Genomic DNA, 21,779 nt, shown 5'->3' with positions numbered 1-21,779 from the left:
ACTTTGCTCAGCATGCTGCCCCCACCACCTGGCCCCGGATAGGCGGACGAAAATGGATGGATGGATCCACATTAATCCAACAACATTAATACAACTATCACGGTTTTATGTTCCCATATGAATATTTGGAAATATTAGCACATAAAATTTATCAGACAGGTTAATTTGGGTGAAACAAAGTGAACACATTCTTGTCCCTGTTGAAAGCAGTATACGACAACTCATAAAACAACAACTTTTTTTTGTTTTTCATCTTCTAATTTACTCTTTACATCAACTGTACAGCAGCTACATCTGATACACTCAATGAATGCATAAACAGGACAAATATATACAGACTCCTTAAAGCGGAGAAAGTGCTATCTCCTTCCACGAATCCATCCGTACGTAAGATTTCACAGCGCGTCTATTAGGCTTCAAGACCAAGACAGAAACAGTCCTAAAATTAGACCAATAATAACAATAATAATAATAATAATAATAATAATAATAATAATAATAATAATAACTTTACTCTCTATATGCTGCTCTAAACAGTGAAAGATGTCTATGTTCTAGCAGTGAAACTAAGTTTTTTGGACAGTCCTTTACATTACAGGTTAGTGTCTCTATTCACAATTACAGCAAATATTGTTACAGATAGAGTAAAAGTACAACAGAAATGATACATCTGCATTTTAAATACAGCTTATTCATAATGCTACTTCATTTGATACACACATAATAGCACTGTTAAGGATATATATTACATTCATGTTCAAAAAAACAGAACAGTTTGAATGTATTTTGACCTTGTTGTTTGGGCAGTTCCTGGTTGTAGGATTTATGTGTCAAAATCAAGTGCAAGTTCCATCAGTGAGAGTTTTTTTTTAAGCAGTGGAGATTATTGCTGAACATTGCAACTAGGACATCTGGAGGTGAATCCAGTCCCTCCTTTGTCCAACATGGGTCTGGAAATATTTTGAAGATCTTTTCACTGCATTTCTGACCTTAATCGGGTTCTAATGAGAACTGTCATATTTACATTGATTGGATTTATCTGTTTGTGTCTCTACAGGTAACATTTCCATGGAGCTGGCAGGCAACCAGTGCCTTGCTCACAGGCAGTAAAGATGTACACTGAAACAAGTGAAGGATTGAAGAACAAAACAACACAGTCATTGGAGATGAGGTCCCAGCTTCTGTCCCTGTATTGGAAAAATTCTACCAGCTGCATTTCTGTGAGCTTTCCGAGGTGAATCATAAAGGTTTTGTGAATGTAAGTGAAGTGAAATACTCATGACTTGCTTATCCCGCACAGCGAATAGCAGCACATAGCCCTTGAATGTGCTTTGATGTAAAAGATTCTCAAGGCCCTGACACACAAAACCAACAGTCGACTGCCGGTCAATGTTGGGTCAGTAAGCATCTGTCGCCCCAGAGCATCGCCTCTTGTTGGCCCCCGTTGGCTTTATTTTGGCTAGTTCAGCATGCTGAATTAGCGTCAGCAATGGCAGAGCTCATCAGTGAATAAAAATCACTCTGACTGGCAGTTCAGCTCAGCTCACACAAAGAGAAACAGAAGTGAGGAAAGTAAACAAAGAGCTAAAGTCGAGAGGGAGCGAGACCAAAATGAACTTGCTACATAAGATAAGATCCTTATTTTTTCATGATGGTTTGTGTTATTGTTCCCTGGCGCATGGTATATATGTTTTGTTTTTTCAACATTGGATTGCATTGTTAATGTACTAACTGGCTAACTAGCGTCAAGATGGTCTTCCTATTTCTGCTTTTGAATGATGATTACAGACTACCACCATCTGCTGGTGTGGAGAGTTACTTCCTCTCATGCATAACACACGCGCTGGTTAGCCATTGGCTGCAGTCTTTGCAATGTTTGTGTGCAACTTTTTGACCGAGACACAGTGACATCAGGCGATGCAGCAGGGGGCCTTCATCGACGCTAGTTCTCTGGTTGGTTGGTTGGTTTGGTGTGTCTGGGCCTTAACATGTACAACAGATAAAAGCAGCAAAACTGAGTTGTTTATCATCTGTAAAATGCTTTGTCTCAGTGTGTATCCCAACAAAATGCTGCATGTTTGTCCTCGGACTTGGAGCTTCATCAGAGCAAAGAAACTGTAGCTAGGATGGCTTCATGGGAGACTTGTATTCACAGTAGATATGTTGTAGGTCTTAGAAATCTGAAATCTGTTTACTAGGCACTTACTGTATGCAGGTCAAACTGGGTTTCTCCAGCTGAACATGAGCTATTGAGCACAAAACATTACTTGTTTTTTGTTATGTGTATGTGTTATAAGCTATAAATAGAAACATCAAGTGTTGGCAAGCCCAGATCTTCTGTTTCAACGAAAAGGCTTCACAGATTTTACTTTTGCGCTGCACCTTGGTACATTAAGAATGGATGTAAAGGATAGTAAAAGCTGGGAAATGATGAAGAACACTGCAGATGAAAATATCAGATGGTTAAAAATGCACTTGTGCTACAGCAGAAAGTGGTTTCTTAGGTTTGGACCAAACCACCAAAGAGATGCTTTGAACCAGCGACGTAAACCCCTTCTTCATGTCTACTGAAATGAAAGGGGGCCTGAACTGCACCATCAGGCCCAGTGAGGTGCTTCTGCCTCCTTTCTTGAGCTTGAAGAGTTTTTCCAGGAGCACACTGAAGGTTAAATTGCCTCTTTAAGGGTGAGTTATTTGGAAAGTCTGTTAGTCTGTATTTGTATCTAAAGCGGGTGGTTGTAAGTGAAATGCACATGCAGCCCGTTTACCGGATGCACTATCGGCACTGTCTGCATCTTGGGAAAGTTCTCTGTGGCCAGAGTCCATTTGCAAGTCCCGATCAGCTCCACAGCCAGAGTCTTTAGGATGATCTGTGCCAGTTCTTTCCCTACACAGCTCCGCACGCCACCACCAAACGGCACGTAGCTAAACCGAGCCGACCGACTCTCCTCCCGTTCTGGGCCAAACCGGTCTGGGTCAAACAGCTCCGGGCTCTGGAAGACAGCTGCGGTTTCATGGGTGTCCCGGATGCTGTACATTACACTCCAGCCTTTGGGGATCTGGTAGCCCTGTGAAATGAGGATAGAACCAATCAATTAAATAAGGACAAAGAAGCTTTCAAACTTGCTCAAACTTTTACTCTTAAGGAACTCTCGAGAGCACAAAAACGATAAAATTACCAAAATGTGTGAAGATTTGTTCTTTTACAGGTGAAGTTTAGTAGACTATACTAACTTTAAGAGTTATGTGTTGACAAACTTTTATTTTTGACAAAAGTTAAAAAGCTCCCTTTATCCCTTGGAAAACCTTTTCTCTCATTTGGTTTTCAACTTCATTCATTCATCCATCCATTATTCCAGATCTTTTTGTAACCTAATCCCGATTATTTCTGAATTGGGATTCCCTTGTCTAGGCTTTAGCAAGATGCACTTCAATGAACATGCATAATGACATTTTTAATACTGCAATTACTTCTCAGCTATAGGGGTTTAAACCCGAAAGAGGTGGATAAATGGCATCATGTGCCCTATAGTTGCATACTCAGATTTTGTTAAAGGCTTCAATTGTCCTTTCGCAATAAATGCAGCAAATTGGGGGCACGCAAGGGCAGAGAAAGGGCATGTGAGGATGAGGGATGAGACCATGACGGGGCAGTTTCTCAGCAAAGGCCATGTAGTTCTGTGTGTGAACGTTTTTGGTTATTAAAGCGCAGCCGGGGGTGTTGCATGACAAATGAACTAGAACTCAATTGGAAAAAGTTTTTTTTTTTCCTCATGCAAGATGAATTAATTGAAGATTTTACCAATCTGTGAAGTTGACTAATATATTGAGCTTTTAACTCACTCACCATGACCAATTCAATATTTCAACCTATAGAAGTATTAGTATTAGTATTAGTATTAGTAGTGGCTGTAATTGGGTGACCGAATGTCTCAGAGCATCACACACCCCTTGAAATTAGAATTCCAGCCATTCAATCTCTAACATTCGGATATCCAGTTCATTCTGTGTATGCCCAATTGTGAGGGAGCCTGCCGGGGCTTTTTCGGCTTATGCACCCAGTTAGCAACTTTCATAGAAATGAATGGGGCGCCACCTTTAGCCCCTTTTACACTGCCTCTTCAAGGTGGGAATTTCACACCTTCTTGCCATTCTGTATAAAAGGTGCAATCATGGAATGGGAGGACAGGGTTGTCTCACCTTTGAGCCAGCATCTGAGGCAGTAACAGTGCCAAAAAATGTCTGTATGATTATGGGCAGCACTGGTGTGACGTTTGGATGACGTATTATGTGTGCAACCCACTCTCCGGAGATTTTAAAAGTAGCTGTTAGCAGTTAGCAGCTAACTCAAAGAAGAAGAACAGCAACCAAAAATGTCTAAAAATTGGGAAAACGAGCTTCTTACCCTCCAAGCAGAGGACGAGATTGGCCACCATTCAACAGGAAAGGTAAATGATTGTTATTGCCATGTTTTGACATTGTTATTATTTAGAAATCGCTGCTAAAGCATACATTATAGGTCACACTTGAGTCTGACGCTGTTGTGTTACATGTCACACCCATCATGCCTCTTTTGTTTTCGCAATGCTGGCATGCTAGAGCAGAATGATGCCACCGTTGTTTGGTCCTGTGTAAACACCAAACATGGCATGAAGAAGAGACTTCGTAGCAGCGCCATAACAGGCAGGCTTCAGTTCTACTTCATACATCCATGAGCATCACCAGGTTAGATCTGCAGTTGTGAACAAGCAGAATTCGCCTCATACAGACTGAAACCTACCACAGTGTAAATGGTGAAGGACATTTTGGCTGGCTAATGGTACATATTGTCATATCTCCACATTCTGCTGGCTGGACTTCCCTAACCCTAACCCTGTCAGGGAATTCAAATCATCTACATCTACTTCAATTGGTGCATTCCAACATTTCCCACAGTGCCTTTGACAGCTCCAAGAAAACCCACTCAAACTACATATGAAAGGTATATTCCTGACTGAGACTTCAACTTACGTCTAATTCAAATGTCTGCAGGGCTGTCCGGTAACCACCGGAGACTGGTGGCAGGAAGCGGAGCACCTCTTTTACCACACAGTCGACGTAGCGGAGCTGGCTCAGCTTATCCAGGCTCAGATACGGCATATGAGACTGGGACTGTGGAAAACCATTACTGTGGTTCTGACAGCCTCCGTTCAGCAGGCAGGTTGTCTCTGTGTCTGCGACATCCTCCTCCTTTTCCGTAGTGACACCAGATGGGCTGTGACTGCTGTTGGATTCATATCCAAGGCCCTCAGCCTCCAGCTCAATTCTGGCCCTCTCCACCACCGCTGGATGGCGAAGTAGCTGCAGAATTAGCGATGTGGAGGCGCTGGCTGTGGTGGAGTGAGCGGCGAAGATCAACTCTACTGCTGTTTCCTGCCAGAAGGGAGGTAGATAGATGGAGGAATATAATTTAAAGTGACAGTTCACACCAAATCAACGATACCTGTTTTTTTCCTCTTAACTGTAGTGCTATTCATTAATCTAGATTATTTTGGTGTGAATTGCTGAGTGTTGGAGATATTGGCTGTAGAGATGTCCACCTTCTCTCTTATATAGTGGAACTAGATGGCACTCGGCTGTGATGAACAGAAAAATGTCATTCTGCAGAACATACTGGAAAATTCTGTGTGCTTGTACCATTGCAGTCAAAGAGTTCTCTCTGCCCAGTCTCCTTTGCATGCCACACAGGTCATGAAAACCACAAGCTAAAATTAGTCAGAATCCCCCACAAAGTCTTCTATTTCTGTATCTGAATGTGGTCTGATCCTGTCATAACTTTCAGAATCCTAGGCTGGCGCAGACTTTCCTGAATGTGCAACTTTAAGTCTGAGTCATGTTGTTTGCTTCACTCTGGTACCTTGAGCTCCTGGATGCTGAGCTGCTGGCCATGCTCCTTAGAGCTGGACAGTATGTAGTCAAAGGCATCGTGATATTCCTCCTCCACCTGTTGTCGCTCCAGCTTTTCCTCAATGATTTTCTCCATGTTGGCATGCAAGATTTCTCTGGCTTTTATGCCCTGGATGGAGAACAACCCCCAATATTAGTGTATCATGAATTAATAAGCCAGTCCACTTGATTCAACGGCATGGGTTTCTGCTAACAGGGAAGGAAAGGTCATGATCCTCGACCTGTGACATAATGCTTTTCTTCAAACACTTTAAGAGCAACTTTTTCCTCTATCTGTTATTAATTACAAGCATTTTTTTTCTGTTTGCAGTAACCTTACTTGTGTGTTTTGCATGCAGAAATTGAAGCTGCAGTTCTGGACGGGCCTGGCACCTCAATAAAACAGATTATCTAAAGATGAAAAAGGCTTTTATGCGCTCTCACCTTGCGTAGCCCACTGAGCGGAGCATCTATGGGGAGCGAGAAGAGGTTGTTCATCAGCTGCTCGAAGATCTGAGCCAGGTAAACTATCCGCTCCTCCTCCATCTGCAGACCCAGCAGGACCCTGACGGCGATACGGAACGTCAGGGACTTGGCAGCACTGTAGACGTCAATGGTGCCCGGCTCCAAGCACCACTTGGCGATTTCAGACTTGATGACGTCCTGCAGCCGGGGCAGGTAGGACTCCAGAGCCCCCCGGCTAAACACTTTAGCCAGGATCTTGAAAGGGTTAAGGAAACAAAGAGAGAGGTGTCATAAAAAGTTATAACCTCGTACACGACAGTCAACACCTTTCAGTAAATACTCTCTGAAGGGGAGGACAGGGTGGGGTAGGTTAGGACTGGATAGAGGTAAAGGAAGGATGTAGAAGATAGAGGAGATAAGAGGGCAGGATGTAGGGCATATGATAGGATATTAGAGAAGTACAGAAAGTAAGCACTGCAAAGGTTTGGATCAGATGGAAGAAATTACAGATTGTAGCAGACAAGACATGATACTGAAGAGGAGATGGGATTGGATAATGATTAACTCAGTTTTCTCCAACATACTGCAGTCTCCGTCATTATTTAACTATACTTTAGATTTATATAAAGGCCAGTGGTTATACATATTCCAACTTTCTAACCTTTCTCTTCCTCTTGTGCAGGTCTCCGATGGAGTTCACCAGGGTGTTGGGTCCCAGGATGATGCGGGTGCTCTGGGGCCACTGGGTGCACACCAGGCTGTGCTCGCCCAGCAGGATCTTGCGGATGTTTTCTGCACCCGTTACCCTGATGACAGGCTTCCCAAGGAGGTGGGTCTTAAACACGTTGCCATGGCGCTCTCTGCGCGAGATGTGGAAGTTGGAACCCTAGTAGAAAGACAAAATGGGAATTTAAAGTTTGTCACATTTTAGGCAACAACTTAAGAACAAGCTGTCAAACATCAAAGCACATTCTTTATTGGAAAAAGATCATAACTCATCCCAGCTGACGGGCGAGAGGCAGGGTACACCCTGGACAGGTCAGATTGTCACAGGGCTGACACATGAGACAGACAACCATTCACACTCACATTTACACTTAGAGTCACCAATTAACCTGCATGTCTTTGGAGTACTGGAGAAAGCTCACGCTGACATGGGGAGAACATGCAAACTCTGCACCCCACCCTGGGTTCGAAACAGAAACCCTCTTGCTGTGAGGCAGCAATGCTAACCACTGCTCCACCGTGCCGCCATTTCCAGATTTAACCTCACTATTCAAAAGTTAACCACCTGTTTTGGGTGCAGTTTGTTTACTGGTAAGCAGAATGTCTCAAAACCTAATTCATAGTTTCAGTGTTGAAAAGCTTCTCCGTGAACTGAGACAGAAGGGACTGGATTTTACTTGTTTTAGGTGCAAACCCAACGTTTTTCTATTTTCACATGAAATTCTACAAACTTAAATGACAATATAACATCTGGTATCTCATCATTGACACCGTTTATTGGCGTTGGTTATCGTGTATGTTTAGATGTTCGGGTCGGTAAATTAAAGCTAAGGTGACAAATCAGAGTCAGGAGGAAAAACACAAGAATCAACAGACATCACGTGTGCAGTAACGAGGCGCTGTGACTGAGCGGAGGGATAGTTGGAGGAATAGTTTGAGGGGCAGAGAGATGAGGGGATGAGAGGGTGCATTCCTCACTGTAGAAGAGACAGACAGACAGAGGGAGGGAGAGAGAGAGGAGAAAGAAATGAACAGAAAACGTCTGTTTTTCCTCCGCAAGACAGAATTACGCACCGAGCATCATGTCCGCACATGTCGCATTAACAACAGAACTCAGCCTGCACAAGAATCTGGGGAGCTTTTCAAAGCTCCCCGCGCGCTTCCAGATACATCATCAATAATCTGATTATTAAAACATCCCGCAGCCCTCCGTGTTTACCTCCTGTAGAGTGTAAAGTTAAGGAATCATGGGATAGAAATCCACAAGTGACGATTATAAACAAAGAACTTCACACACAAACGCGCAGGAGGCTATAACCTATATTTTGGAACGCTTGTAAAAAATCGAAAAGTACAGCAGCCCAGACGTGTCAACTCTCACCTGGAACAGCCAGTGGAAAGTCTCTCCGACTAGCGGCCAGCCCATGGAGCCCTTCGGCAGCGGCAGGCTGCTCTCTTTGTCCCGGGTCAGGCTCCAGCGGAGGCTCCACAGCTGCCGGGTCAGTGCCAGCAGCAAGAGCGCGGACAGTACCGAGGTGAGCGCGGCGGCCAGGGCCGACAGCACCCCAAACTGGGCCAGGGGTAACATCTCCTGCGATCTGGTCCGCCTCCCAGCATCCACCTGTGTCTGTGCGTAAAGGCGCTTGTGTTCCGTTCAAACCTCTGTCCGACGGCGGTGCGCAAAGCTTCTCCTCCGTCCAGTTTCTCCTCCTTCTGTTTCTTTTTCTTCTTTACCTCCGTAAACTCTGTCCAAATAAATAAATAGAAAATAAAGGTGTGTTAGCTCAGTCCGGGTGGGTTTACTCTCAGCTCAGCTCCAGCAGACAAACAGAAAGAGTGAGTCTAAACTCTTCCTGAACTCATCTCTGGAGACAGCCAATGGCCGAGGGTTGGTAAAAACTGTCATTACAGTTAAATGGACGATAATAATAACAGTAATCACACAAGCTGGACCCCAGCTTCCTGATTCATACAAGAAATATGCAGGGATGATGCATGGGGTTGATATGTGCTCACTCCTGGAATGATTTTATTATAATGCACCAAATCATTAAAAAATTCGTCATTATAAAGTGACGTATTTCTCTCTTGTAGCACTGAAATATTTAGAAATACACGTTAAAGAGTTTTCCTAATGTGACGCGCGTCTATAGGAAATAAAACAGTCATCAGACCGGATGGATGCGCCTGCACAGACTCATATGTGACTCTTGATGAGCTACATGAGAAACGTGCTTCTGTGCTGTGAGGAAACTCCCCTTCATTCCGCTGCTCCTTCAAAATGAGGAGTAGCTGTCAACTATTCCAAATAGTTTTACAGGTTTACATGCGCCGGCTTGTCTATTAGGTTATGCGCCTTTATAGGTACAGTTCATGGGGCTCAGCCACCCCCCGGGCGGCCCGAGGTTTATGGAGCAATGGCAATAAATCAGGTTTTAAAAAAGCAGAAGAAGAAAGGCAGATTTGAATACAGTAGGCAGCAGTGGTGAAGCGGATTAACAGGCCTAAAGTAAACTAGAGGTGAGATGACTTGGAAACGAAAATGAAGTTGAACAAATGAGTCAGTCACGATAAAAAAAGAGGAGCTTCTGTCTGTAAGGAAACTCAAACAGCAAACTTACCTCCAACCGGCTTCCCGTCAGCGCTGAGAAAAATCCGTGTGCGTTTTTGCAAAGTTTCTTTCTGTCTCGCCTTCTCTGCCCAAACCGGTGACTATTCCTCCACAGTGAGCGGGCTGCGGGGGGTTTTATAGAAAAGGCTGCACTACATGATCCACCTTCAGCGGATGACGTTGGTCTGATTATGTTAAAGAGGCTCGTTCATTCACGGCGCGGAGCGGAGAGAGGAATTAAAAAAAAGGAAAAAGTTTGGAGATCAGAGCAGAGACACAGCAGTGCGCTCTGAGAGAGGGAGACTGAGCGCACAGGAGTGTGTATGTGTGTGTGTGCGCGTGTGTGTGTGTTTGGTGGTGGTGGAGGGGGGATGGAGAGAGAGCGAGAGAGAGAGAGAGGATCAGATGGCAGCGGATGGAGGAAACTCACAGGTAGCCAATCAGTTGGGAGCCGTTCAGAGTTTGGCGCAGGTTTGAGAGCCAGCTCAGTGTTTCAGGTTGGAGCTCAGCTGCTGCTTCAGTCCTCCGCATCCCGACTGTCTGCAGCCGGCGTGACGAGCAAGAGAAGAAATAACGCATTAAAATACAGCTCGGGATACAATCTAGAATTTAAAACAGCAATCTTATTATTACTATTTCTTTTTTATTTAATTTTACCGAAAGAAATTAGACACAGGTGATCATTATAATCTCTTTTGCAGTAGCAAGCAAAATTGTAATGAAATAAGTCAAATAGCAAATTAAATTGAAGAGGAAATGGCAGATGTATGAACTCTCTTTTATTTATTTCCGGTGAATTGTGACACAAAATGTTTTTGAAAATCATTCACGAGGCCGCCTGAACAACTGGATAAAACGTAAAAGGTAGAAATAGGTACTAAGGAGGTCAAAAAGTAATTTTAGATGATTCTTTTTATATTTTATTGATTTTTCTTGAGACTGCAGAGAAGACAGAAATTATATTTTAACCTGCAGAAGGCCCAGTTGAGATGGAGACTAGAAACTAACTTGTGCCGAGTGGTTTAGATTTAATCTTTGTGCGTAACTCTCAGTTTGTGCGTAATGGGTTTTTTTATGTAATAGTTTTAATTTTTGGTGTAAAGAGAGGCTCCGACTTTAATTCTGTAAACCAATATAAGAAAAATACTGTTTTTAAATCTATTATTTTCGGTCGAAATTAACCCTGTTAGATTTGAGGTTATATTGATGCCTATTTTTCGGAAAATCGTGACATTGTTGTTGAGGTGTTCAGGATGATTCCTGTTTATTTGTCGTTTCACTTCACAAACAAAAGCGCCAATTAACACACACTGCTTGGTCTAATTTGTTGTGTCAGTTTTCGCGGTAATGAGAGCTGATATTTAACCATTACAGCTGGATTTGTAAAACTGGGGCCAATCAGCACACCGCTGTTACCTGTGTGTTTTCTCAGCGAGCAACGTTTACATTGGAGCGGTGTTGATTGGAGAGTTTGTTGGCTGATTCTGGCTGTGGGAGGTGAATGAGCTCCGACCGGGCAGACTGATGGAAACACGGTCACACTGTCGATTTTCACACCTTCAATTAAAAGGCTGGTTTATGGGTGAATTTAAGCTGCAGTCTGCGGAGGAACACACCGATCCTGGAGCCTCATAAAACAATTTCTACCCGGTTCTCGCTTTTGTCACGTATGAAATTAAAATGCATCACAGTTATTCTGCAGTGGTGCAGCTGCAGATGTGATGGAGGTCCGACATGAACACACTGTGTGTCATTAAAGTTCGTTTATTTCAGATGCGGAAAAAGACCTCAAGACTAATATCTCTGCTGAAATGAACCCATGTTGCACACTGCTTTATAAAATACGCATTTTAACAATTTAAACTAATTCCAGATTGTGATAATAATGTAAGATAAACGCCTGTTCCGACATGTTTTTAGCTTCTATTCGCTTTTATTTATGTTGTTTTGTCAAAAAAAGAAAAGGTCTAATTTTTTCTTTTTTTTTTCTTAGTTTCTTCATGTTTGAACTTGATAATTAAAAAGTTCCCTATTATATTCACAGAGCTGTAAATCTCCAGCTGACATTCAATAGCTGTGAGCTGTGGGAAATCCCCCAAATACACAAATCACACATCAAAATGAAAAATGATCTTTCGCATCAGCTGTCACACGTTTGAAGAGGTTTAATTCACAGAGATGGTCTGTCATAGAGACGGAAGGAAATTAGTTTTGAAACAGAATATCACACAAGATGAATGCAAAAGGTGTTCATGTAACTTCATTATTAATATTATTATTATCATCATTATTATTATTATGGGCCGAAAATTCTCATGAATATTGAATTTTATTTTACTTTTTTTGTAATATGCTATTTAACAATTTAGTGTGTGATTGACTTTGCTCTCTAAAAATAATATTTTACGGTTAATTCCCCTTATGTCAAATGCACTTACTGAGCCTATAGGGGCACAACTCACATGAGATTTAATGTAGACTTATTATCTTAAGTGATGCTTTGGACTGAAATGAACTCTGGCATGATGCAGATAAATGTTATTTTTAGAGCAGATTGTTATTTTGCACTGATGCTTTAATGCAGTTTAACTGCTCACTTACAACTGTGCATTGAATCTGACCTTTTCCTGCCTTATGGGTCAAAACAGGACTTGAAAAATACCTCTCTGTAACCTGAGAAACCATCTGCAGTTTGAGTCAAACCTACAGAAGTGGTTTTAACTGGAGCCAAACATTTATCTAAGCTGCACATCTGAAAGGTTCCAAAGTGATAAAATGACTGGTGAGGATTTAAAGAAATTTATTTTAAATTTATTTTATCTAATCACAGTGACACCATCATGTAGCATCACTTCAGTTGTTGCTGATGTGACTTTTCTCCTAAATGCTGTCAGGTTAGTAAGTTTTGTTTACCCTCCACTGCAACATCTGCAACACCTCATATTTCTCCCCGTCTCCTCCTCTCCTGGTGTTTTCAGCTTTTTTTGTCTCCCTCCTCCTCCCTCCTCGCCACCCTCTTCTCCTTCCCTTTGTGATCAAATTCAGTTCATACTTGGCAGAGCGTTCCTGCCTGTCAGCTCCCATCACAGACAGTCTGATCATTAATAACAGCAGCAGGGAGGTTTTCAGACAGGAAGAGCAGCAACGTGACGTCAGCGCGCTCCTGCAGGTCACGTTGTTGAGGGAATCCCATGAGAGGATCATTCCAGTATGAAGTTTGAGGAGCTTCTGGTTTATTATAACTTGTCCTTTAAAGTTTAGTCCAGCAGTTGTTGTAGCATTTTACAAATCATGAAGCTGAGACATTTGAACACAGTGGCAGGGAGAAATCTGAGGAGGCGAGAAACACAAGCAGGCAGAAAATCAGACAGAGAAGAGTTGTGATATTCTGGTTAATAAATAAAATCTAACGTCTTTGTAAATCAACTGAAAACTTGCTGCAGATATAAAACCTACCTCCTGTTGTAGAAACTTGTTGCATTGGCTCCCAGAAAGCACTCACAAGCTACAGTGCTACAAAATCAGCTGTAACAAATAAAACATGAGTGTTGTCACAAAATGTTTTGATTTTTCATCACAGGTTGTGATTTTCTGTGAGTTAATTTTGACAGCAAGCCAAAATAAAGTTTGGAAATCAATTTAAAAACTGATGCCATCATTTGGAAAACACTTTGCAGTAATTTAAAGTGTTCAGTTTTGGGCTAAAACATGGAAAACCACAAGTTTTGTCTTTCAAAATGTTTAAAAAATAAGTAATATTTCAGTTATTAAAAATATCTTGTAGGATCTGAGCTGTAAGGAATCATTGTTACTCTGTGAAACACACCCTGGACACACACACACACACACACACACACACACACACACGTGCATGCAGAGGTGAATTTCCTGTCCTGTTGTCCCATCACACCATGCGGCTCTGCTTACTCTGGACACTTAAAGGGCCATTCCGTTAATCCTAATCCTGAGCTTTTAAAAGCTTCTGTAATGGAGATCTTCCTCCTGCGGTGCCTCAGGCCGCTTTATTCTCCAGATCACATCTCTGGTTTCGACCTCAGACACTCTGGAGACGATAAAACAGATCTGATCAATTTCACTTCAGAACAGGAACATACGGGACAGAGGTGCCAACCCAATCACCAGAAAAACACGTTAGCATTGTAAGTTTCTGCAAACCACGGATAACTTTACATTTGCACATTATTGTGTAGCGGATATGTTGAAACCTTATGTTTTAACAGCACTGTGTTTAATGTGTGGCTAAGTTTAGGCACAAAAACCACTCGATTATGGTTAAAGATTATGTTGTGCCTTAAAATACCCAGTTTGGGGGCACAATCCGCTCTTTGTGCCTAAAAGCCGCTGGAAAAACAGCAATGACTCACTAAGTCACAATCAGTTTTGTTGTTTGCTGGTTTCAAACAGAAGTCTGCAGCTCAGCAGGCATCTCAACTTGCTGTCACGCCATCCACCATCGCCTCCACTTCCCAATGACAAAGTCAGGTTATATACTACATCACTTTAGAAGCGTTGATATGTATAAAATGTGCAAATTCAAATGTACTTTTTCATCTTGTGACTGGGCTTGAATTGATGCCCTCTCACTGAGCATCATTGATATGAAAGTTTATAGTACTGAGAGTAAAGATTGGGATGCAGATGGAAAATGTATCCTCATAAAACAACAGGAAGAAAACTGGATGATTGAAATGTAAAAATTTTCTCACCATAGATGTGGGAGTTTTAGAATAGTTTAGTGTGTGTGTGTGTGTGTGTGTGTGTGTGTGTGTGTGTGTGTAGGCCTGAGGGCTGATGACTTGATAAATTAATCCTGAGTCTAAAACAGAGCGCTCACTGATCCTCCATCTTGGCTCAGATGTTCAGTTTAATGTTTTCATCACACTTGAAGCATTTAGATAATCTCAACCTGTTTTGTGCAGGGGCCCCTTTTGCAAAATGACAGGAGGCCCTGGGGCCAGCTCATGAACCAACATTAAAAATGAATATATAAATTATTAGCCTGGATCTCCTGCCACTTTTTTTTTTAACATGTGGCTTTGTTTTGATACTTATAATACACAAAGTATTTCCAGTGTGAATCAGTTTAGTTTCATATTGAATGAAAAAATGACTGGCAAGCCAACTGGCACCCTATCACAGGCCCAACCCAATCACCAGAAACAAATGTGTTTCATGTTTGCATATGTTTGCACACTATAATGTCATGGATGATTAAGAACTCCAACTCCATGAACTCCAACCGCCCATGTTAGAAAACAGATCAACTCAGACATAATGGTCCTGCAAGAGGAAGTTGGCTTCTCATGAGTTGTTTTATTTGTTGTAGATTCAATTCATGAGAAGTACAAAACACGCCTTATTGTACAATCCAAATCTTGTTCCAAACCTGCCATTTCTGTGGAAGTTAGCTCAGAGGTTCATGTCATTTCCTGTAGCAAAGGGGGATTTTGAAAATGGTAACACGCAGACAGCAGAATGGGGAGAGAATGCTGGCCTAAATAGTCGGCCAAAGGCAGGTTTATAGCTGCAGTCTACATCCGGTTAGTCAGTTTAGGATCTGTACAGGAAGAAACTGGAGCACTGATGACACACGGGGGTCTGGTTTGACCAATTATTAGCCACTGATGGAACACACCTGAGAGACACCAGGAAAGCACCAGTGGAGAAGTTGTGTTGTGCTACACTGAGATGATCCATGGATACACTGAAACTTTACATTCCAACAATGAGGTTAAGGTGTAATTAGACTTAGGTACAAAAACTTCTTGGTCATGATCAGATCGGTTATGATTTGGGGGGCACACACACAGTGAGGATTCACTACAAAATACACAAGTTTAACGGCTATAAAGCCACTAAAAACGCATCATTGACTCTCAAACATTGGTCTGCAGCTTGGCAGGAGTCTGACCAGTGGTTCCCAACTGGTGGGTTGCAGTCCAAAAGTAGGTCACAGGTCCATTCTGAATGGTTTATTTTGAAGTAAAGTGAATTTCCATTTGCAAGTATGACACTGAATATATTAAGCTGTGTGGTCCTTCACACCCTCATTTGGTTCGGTTCACTTTCACACTGCACTTTTTAAAGAGGACCAAACCACCTGGACAATGTCACGCAGTTACAACAGCTGCTCGTTTGGGGGCAGTATTGCCCGAAACAACCACTGACCAGGAAGAAAAAAAGCATGAGGAAGAAGAAAACCCTGCTCATGGACTGAAAACGGAATCCATCCCCTTCAGCCAGCATGGTCACCACAAGAAGAATGGAGCAATAGTCCTCTGACCATATATCAATAAGCGCCTGCACCTCCTCACTACTCCTCGTCTGCCCACGAGACTTTTTCCAACTTTTTCTTTTTTTTACCTCTGCTTCTCCTGGTTTGCACTGTTGGCTTTGTTTTATTTCTACCCAAAATGCACTGCACTCTACGTCACTTCCTCTCTTTGGTTCACTTCCTCTCTTTGGTTCGCTGGATAGTCCGCTGCATTTCCCACTGTAAGCGAACCGCACCAGGGTTCACTTGCAAGTGAACCGAGACCCCCAGTTTTAAAGTGGACCAGGGTTCGCTTGTATAATCCATACCAGAGTTTGAATGAGCGTTCAAACCACTCCAAACGAACCGAACTATCCATGGAAGTGGACCAGGGTTCATTTAAAGCGGACCAAATAGCGGCAGTGTGAATATGTCCTTAAGAGAAATCTGGATCCCGTGGCTGGAAGAGTCAGGACCTAGATGACACACCATCCATCATCATCTTTATCACCCAATGGCAAAGTCAGTTCATAAATTACATCACTTTGTAAAATTGATATGATACATATGAAACATGCAAATGTAACATTAGTAGTTTGCAGAAATGTACAACGCCAACATTCTCTTCTGCAGACTGGGCTGCACAGACCAGATTTGATCCACTGGCCCCAAGTTGAGTATCAATGATTTAGTGGAATTCACTCATCTGCTGGTCAAACAAGCAATGAAAGAAGAATAAAAAATAAAGCATGGGTAGTTTTCTTCATTTGGTAGCCCCTCTATTTGGTTGGCTGAATTATGTGTACATATTGAGGTCTGTGGATATAGTTATTGTTTACACTGACCCTGAGAGTGAGGATATGTGTTACTTCTTCAAAGGACTATTTAGGACTTAAGTTTAGGTCAAGGTAAGTTCTAGGAGGACAGGGGATGTCTTATGTCAACGAGGGTCCAAGTGTCTCTCTGAAAATTAGTGTTTGTTATGGGCGAGACATTCTCGTGTGTCGATTTTCTTCAGTCAGCTCTCATCATCCATTTCAACAGGGAAACAGACAGGCGGAGAGAGAACCACAGCAGAGACTGACGGAGGCAAGTAGGAGCATGCTGGACACACACACACAGACACAATTCTAGACACACATGCACATTAAGGTACATGCACAGATAACAACACATTTTATTTCTTATTGCATTTTTGCAACATGCATATTTGACCTGTTGGTGAGAACGGAGGGATGTTTATGAGAGTTATAAAGGTGAGAAACCAAAAACTTCATTAACGGATGAACCTGCTCAAAAGACTTCCCTATATACGACAGCATGTTTTTAATTGATCAGATCTAAATGATATCCGTCCCTGGTGTACATGCTCCCGTTTATCTTTGTTTATCTACTGTCTTGTGACCTCTGACCTTTGACCTACCACCTCCTGGCTGCTCATGGGCTGCTATTAGCGATCCAGGACTTTTTTTACATGGCTGTTTGTAACTCAGTAAAAAGTTCCCGTCATGTCCTGAAAAATCCCCCTTTTTTATTCTTCAAACATGTCTGACTGCCCCAGACGAGCTGCACTCTCCTCACCGCAGGATAATTCAGGTGTGTGAAGAAGTCAGCCATCTTATCAGGCTGCAGATCAGCCGGTGAGGAGTGTGTGTGTGAGAGTGTGTGTGTGCAGAGAGTAGAAAGTGCTGTAATGTAAACACTGGATGAACTGTGGCTGCTGTCAGCCCGAGGCAGCGCTGCACTGACAGTCTGAAGGCTTCACTTTGATCTGGGTCCTGCTGAAAACGAGCGTGTGTATGTGTGTATATGTGTGTGTCAGAGAGAGAGACTGATATGGTTGTTGTGTGTGTACGTGTACAAATGTAAAGGTGTGTTTTCTAAAGTTTCTTAAAGTGTGTCTGTTTGTATTTGTGACCCTCGAGTACTGAGCCACTGTGTGAATGTTCTGTGTGTGTGTGTGTGTGTGTGTGTGTGTGTGTGTGTAATTAGCGTAGCTGCATGCCTCTCTAGGTCAGGGATGTCTCCTCAGGTTTGATGCCGACGGAGTCTGACAGGTGCTAAAATCTGCTTCAGCTTCACCTCCTGCTACCTGAGGCTGACACACACACACACACACACACACACACACCTAAACACACCACCACACCTTTATATCTCCCTTGTGATCTTTTGCACATTTTCTTTCATACTCTACAAATGTCTTGAATCCATCTGAGGATCAAACCAATCACCTTTTGCTGACAGTTTTCTGCACACTCTCCAGCAAAGCGACACAGAGAAATTATTTAACTACACATTTATTTATTAAAGAATTTATTTTCAAAAAGCTGATCCATCAAGACCTGCATACACTTGAAAGGCTATGACTCTTTAGAAGCATTTCCTTTTCCTTTTCCTTACAATAAAGGGTCAGTTTACCCACATTACAACCCAAATTAAAAACACTTCATCATTTTTCTCAAGTGGCACTGAGCCTTTTAAACGGTTGTTATATGGCACAGTTTTGGGCTCTCCATAATGTCATGGGCGTGAAGTCAAAGTTTAGAAAGAAGCAAAACACAAACACACACTTTCACTTGTTTTGTACCTGCATCACCTGATAGAAAAACAAGAAGAAATGAAGGTAAATGAATTCATGGCACAATCTTTAGGTGACATACTTTTAATCTTTGGGCTCAAGTCCAGGTGAAGCCACGAGTCATTGCTGTTAAAGTCCAAGTTTAGTTGCAAGTCTTTTTTGATTTTGTCCATTATAAAATAATCAAATTTGTGACTCCTCACCTGTTATTCAGACACTTTTGTTTATGACAGACAGTCCTCTGATCTTGTAGGATTTTGTATCTGTTCGTGGAGAAATCAAAATTGGGTAGAAACAGTTCAGAGCTCAGGGACTGTAGTTCCTGCTGATAACATGTCGACTATCTCTCCTGGATAATCCGTTTACTGCACACAGCATTAGCACCACACACATCAAAATATGACATTTAAATACTCAGCTGAAATGTGTTTAATAGTCATTAGCAGCATTTCTTTTAAATACTGTCCACAGCGGCCTCTCTGAAGAAAACAATCACACCTTAAACTATTCATCTAATGCCAGGAATTCCCAATTCTGTGTAACTTCAGGGGGCGGGCAACGGAGGAACTAAAATTATTGTTAGTATTAATTATCATCATTATTATTATTATTGTTATGATGGGTCTTCTAATTTGGTATAATTAGGGCGTGCATAGTCTTGCAGCGCTGTGTCAGTGCTAGAGAAAGGTCTGGAAGCCCGTTTCATCATGGGGCTATACGGGGAAAACACTCAGGGATGTTTGTGTTTCTTTAAACCAATCACAGTCGTCTATGCCCAGGAAGCACTGATTGTGCCCTTGCAAAACAGGGGATCAGAACTTGTTTTGGTGGAACATCAGCACGTGGGGAGGTAAGAACTGTCATTAAAATGGCTCATGCTCTGCAAAAAGAAACAGTAATAGTCGTATGTCGGCTGTGTGATTCAATGCCCACTGATAAAAAAGACAAACACAATTTGATAATCGATGGAGGTGAAGCCTGATTATACCTCTACAGGGGCTGACTGGACCTGTTAAAACCACAGATGATCTGCTGGCTGTATGTGGCTCTTGAAGAACATTATTAAGACGATATCACAGAAGCTTGTGTGAAGTGGAACGGAGTTGGTGAAGTCAGTGTCACTGGTGCATGCTGCTGCCAGAGTTAAAAGATGTGGCAAATTGGAAATGGTAACATGCAGGGAGCAGAAGGGGGAGAGAATACTGGCCTTAATAGTTGGCCAAAGGCAGGTTTATAGCTGCAGTCTACATCCGGTGAGTCAGTTTCAGGCGCGTGCAGGAAGAAGCTGGAGCAATGATGACACAGCCACTGATGGAACACACCTGAGAGACACCAGGAAAGCAACAGTGGAGAAGTTGTATTGTGCCACACTGAGATGATCCAGCAAGGGTGAGTACTTTGATTTGTTGTTTTGGACTGTGCGATAATTTGGAACTCCCTCCACCTTTTTTTACCTGTAAAATAAAACCTGACCTGTCCATATCAACAGAGGAGTGATTGTTCACATCCAGGAGAGGCCTTCCAGTCGGATATCTACGTCCTCCAAAAGCCTTTTAAGAGAACATTACACTGGAGCGGTGACAAAGTCTAATCCTGATGCTACAGGTGAGTCACAGTGACATCTGTACTGCAGAGGTGCAACACACAGGCTTGACTTCATTGAGACAATTAATTATGCACTTTGCACATTTTGTGGTTCATTCTGGTCTGTTGAGGTTTAAAAGCAGTTGTTTTACCCCTGAAACTTAATGATTCATGTACACTGAACCTTAAAGATATACTACACAGGATTTTCAAAAAGGTAGTGACCAGGTGCAAGACTGCATCCAATGGGAAGCTACAAGAAGCCTGGACAGAACGCCGAGAAAAAAAAAACCCTAGGAGGCGAAACACCTAGCAGACAATGATGTGGTTGGCTTTCACTTTTTTACCTTTGCTGGCAATACTGTTTGCCAACACTGTCAATTCCTGCACAGCAGTGGCGTAAGGTAGTTAGCACGGGCCTCAGCACACCATATTGCGATGGGCCCTTGTGTGCGCTAGTTACAAGTTACAAGGCGCACACACATACCATTGGTAACTGTTTATAAAAAAGCCAAAAAATCGAATTTAGGGAGCTTTGCTGCTGTTTCCTCCTGTTCATTTCTTTCCTGTCCTTTCTTACTAAAAGGCATATCGTCGCTGTCCGATGAAAAACATATATCTCCACTTTTGACGATTTTGACTTTCTATGTGCTTTGATGGACATTTCTGACACCCAGTGCAGATACGTGTTGAATAGACGATGTAATAAAACGTCTTTCCATTGGTCATTTGGATACCCAACGCTAACGGTTGCTAGGGAGTATTATGAACAGTCCATGCACTGTAGAAAGTCAAAATCATCAAAAGCAGAGATACGTTTTTCACTGGACAGCGGCGATATTTATGCCCCTGCTGCATGATAGACCTTTAATGACTCATGTACATCGGACTATAATCTTAAAGGAAAAAACTTAAGGGGATTTTAAGGGGTTCCATTTCTTCTTGAATGTAAACCAAAATTGTGAAATTGACCTGGGTTATGCTCAATCAGTAGCATGCAGGCCTCATGCTGTACACAGTTACAGTCAACAGCCTGTTATGTTCCAGTATTTAATTCAATGAATCAGTGAATGAAGCAGACTGTTGTGTTTATTTGTGCCAAAATAATAATGAGTGAAAGGTGAAACTGATGATGTAATCCATTAGTTGTTTTCGTCTCCATCGCTTCTCGTCTCCTTTAGATCAAACCGCTGCAGGATATGTTACTGTAATACTTATTACACTCATTACCTCACGTCTCTTTGATCTATAACTACACCACACACTCTGTATAGAGACGTGTTCACAAACACAATTATACAGTGATTTAATTAAAGCCATGCACAGTCAGGTTCACTGTCATCTTCCTGTTCTCAGGTATTATTCAGAAAAAAGAAACATTAGACTGTATGTGAGAAGTTTTACAGAAGGCGGGGCTCATAAGAAGGGGCGGAGCCAGATGTTGTAAGCATTCAGGGCTCAGACAAAACCAAGGGGGGTCTGGAGGCAGATTTGTATCCATTTAAGGCAGCTTTACACACCATTTTCAAGCCAATGAAAATAATAGAGTGCTCAAAAATCTGTACATCATTTGGGAAAAACATGACAGTAACCAAGGGCAAAACAATCCTCCT

At 42.3% G+C, this 21,779-nt stretch overlaps 1 protein-coding gene across 1 annotated transcript; it reads right to left on the bottom strand.

The window, feature by feature from the left end:
• Positions 1–209: 209 nt before the first annotated feature.
• Positions 210–10,102, bottom strand: cyp26c1 (cytochrome P450, family 26, subfamily C, polypeptide 1). The gene is made up of 7 exons (XM_033612603.2): positions 9,738–10,102; positions 8,498–8,861; positions 7,052–7,276; positions 6,370–6,645; positions 5,897–6,055; positions 5,011–5,412; positions 210–3,068 (listed from the first exon to the last, which is right to left on the bottom strand). The coding sequence occupies exons 2-7, from the start codon at positions 8,702–8,704 to the stop codon at positions 2,724–2,726; spliced, it is 1,614 nt and encodes a 537-aa protein (XP_033468494.2). The 5' UTR covers positions 8,705–8,861; positions 9,738–10,102; the 3' UTR covers positions 210–2,723.
• Between the last annotated feature and the right edge of the window lie 11,677 nt (positions 10,103–21,779).

The sequence above is a fragment of the Epinephelus lanceolatus genome, chromosome 17, assembly GCF_041903045.1.
Source record: "Epinephelus lanceolatus isolate andai-2023 chromosome 17, ASM4190304v1, whole genome shotgun sequence".
Lineage (NCBI taxonomy): Eukaryota > Metazoa > Chordata > Actinopteri > Perciformes > Serranidae > Epinephelus > Epinephelus lanceolatus.
This window is presented reverse-complemented; position numbering and strand designations above follow the sequence as displayed.

Bases quoted from the DNA above. Each gene is read 5' to 3' on its own strand.
- cyp26c1 (XM_033612603.2), bottom strand. From the start codon at position 8,704: ATGTTACCCCTGGCCCAGTTTGGGGTGCTGTCGGCCCTGGCCGCCGCG. The intron at 7,277-8,497 runs GTGAGAGTTGAC...TCTTTCTACTAG, and splicing joins CTTTCCACTGGCTGTTCCAG to GGTTCCAACTTCCACATCTC. The intron at 3,069-5,010 runs GTAAGTTGAAGT...CTCATTTCACAG, and splicing joins TGCAGACATTTGAATTAGAC to GGCTACCAGATCCCCAAAGG.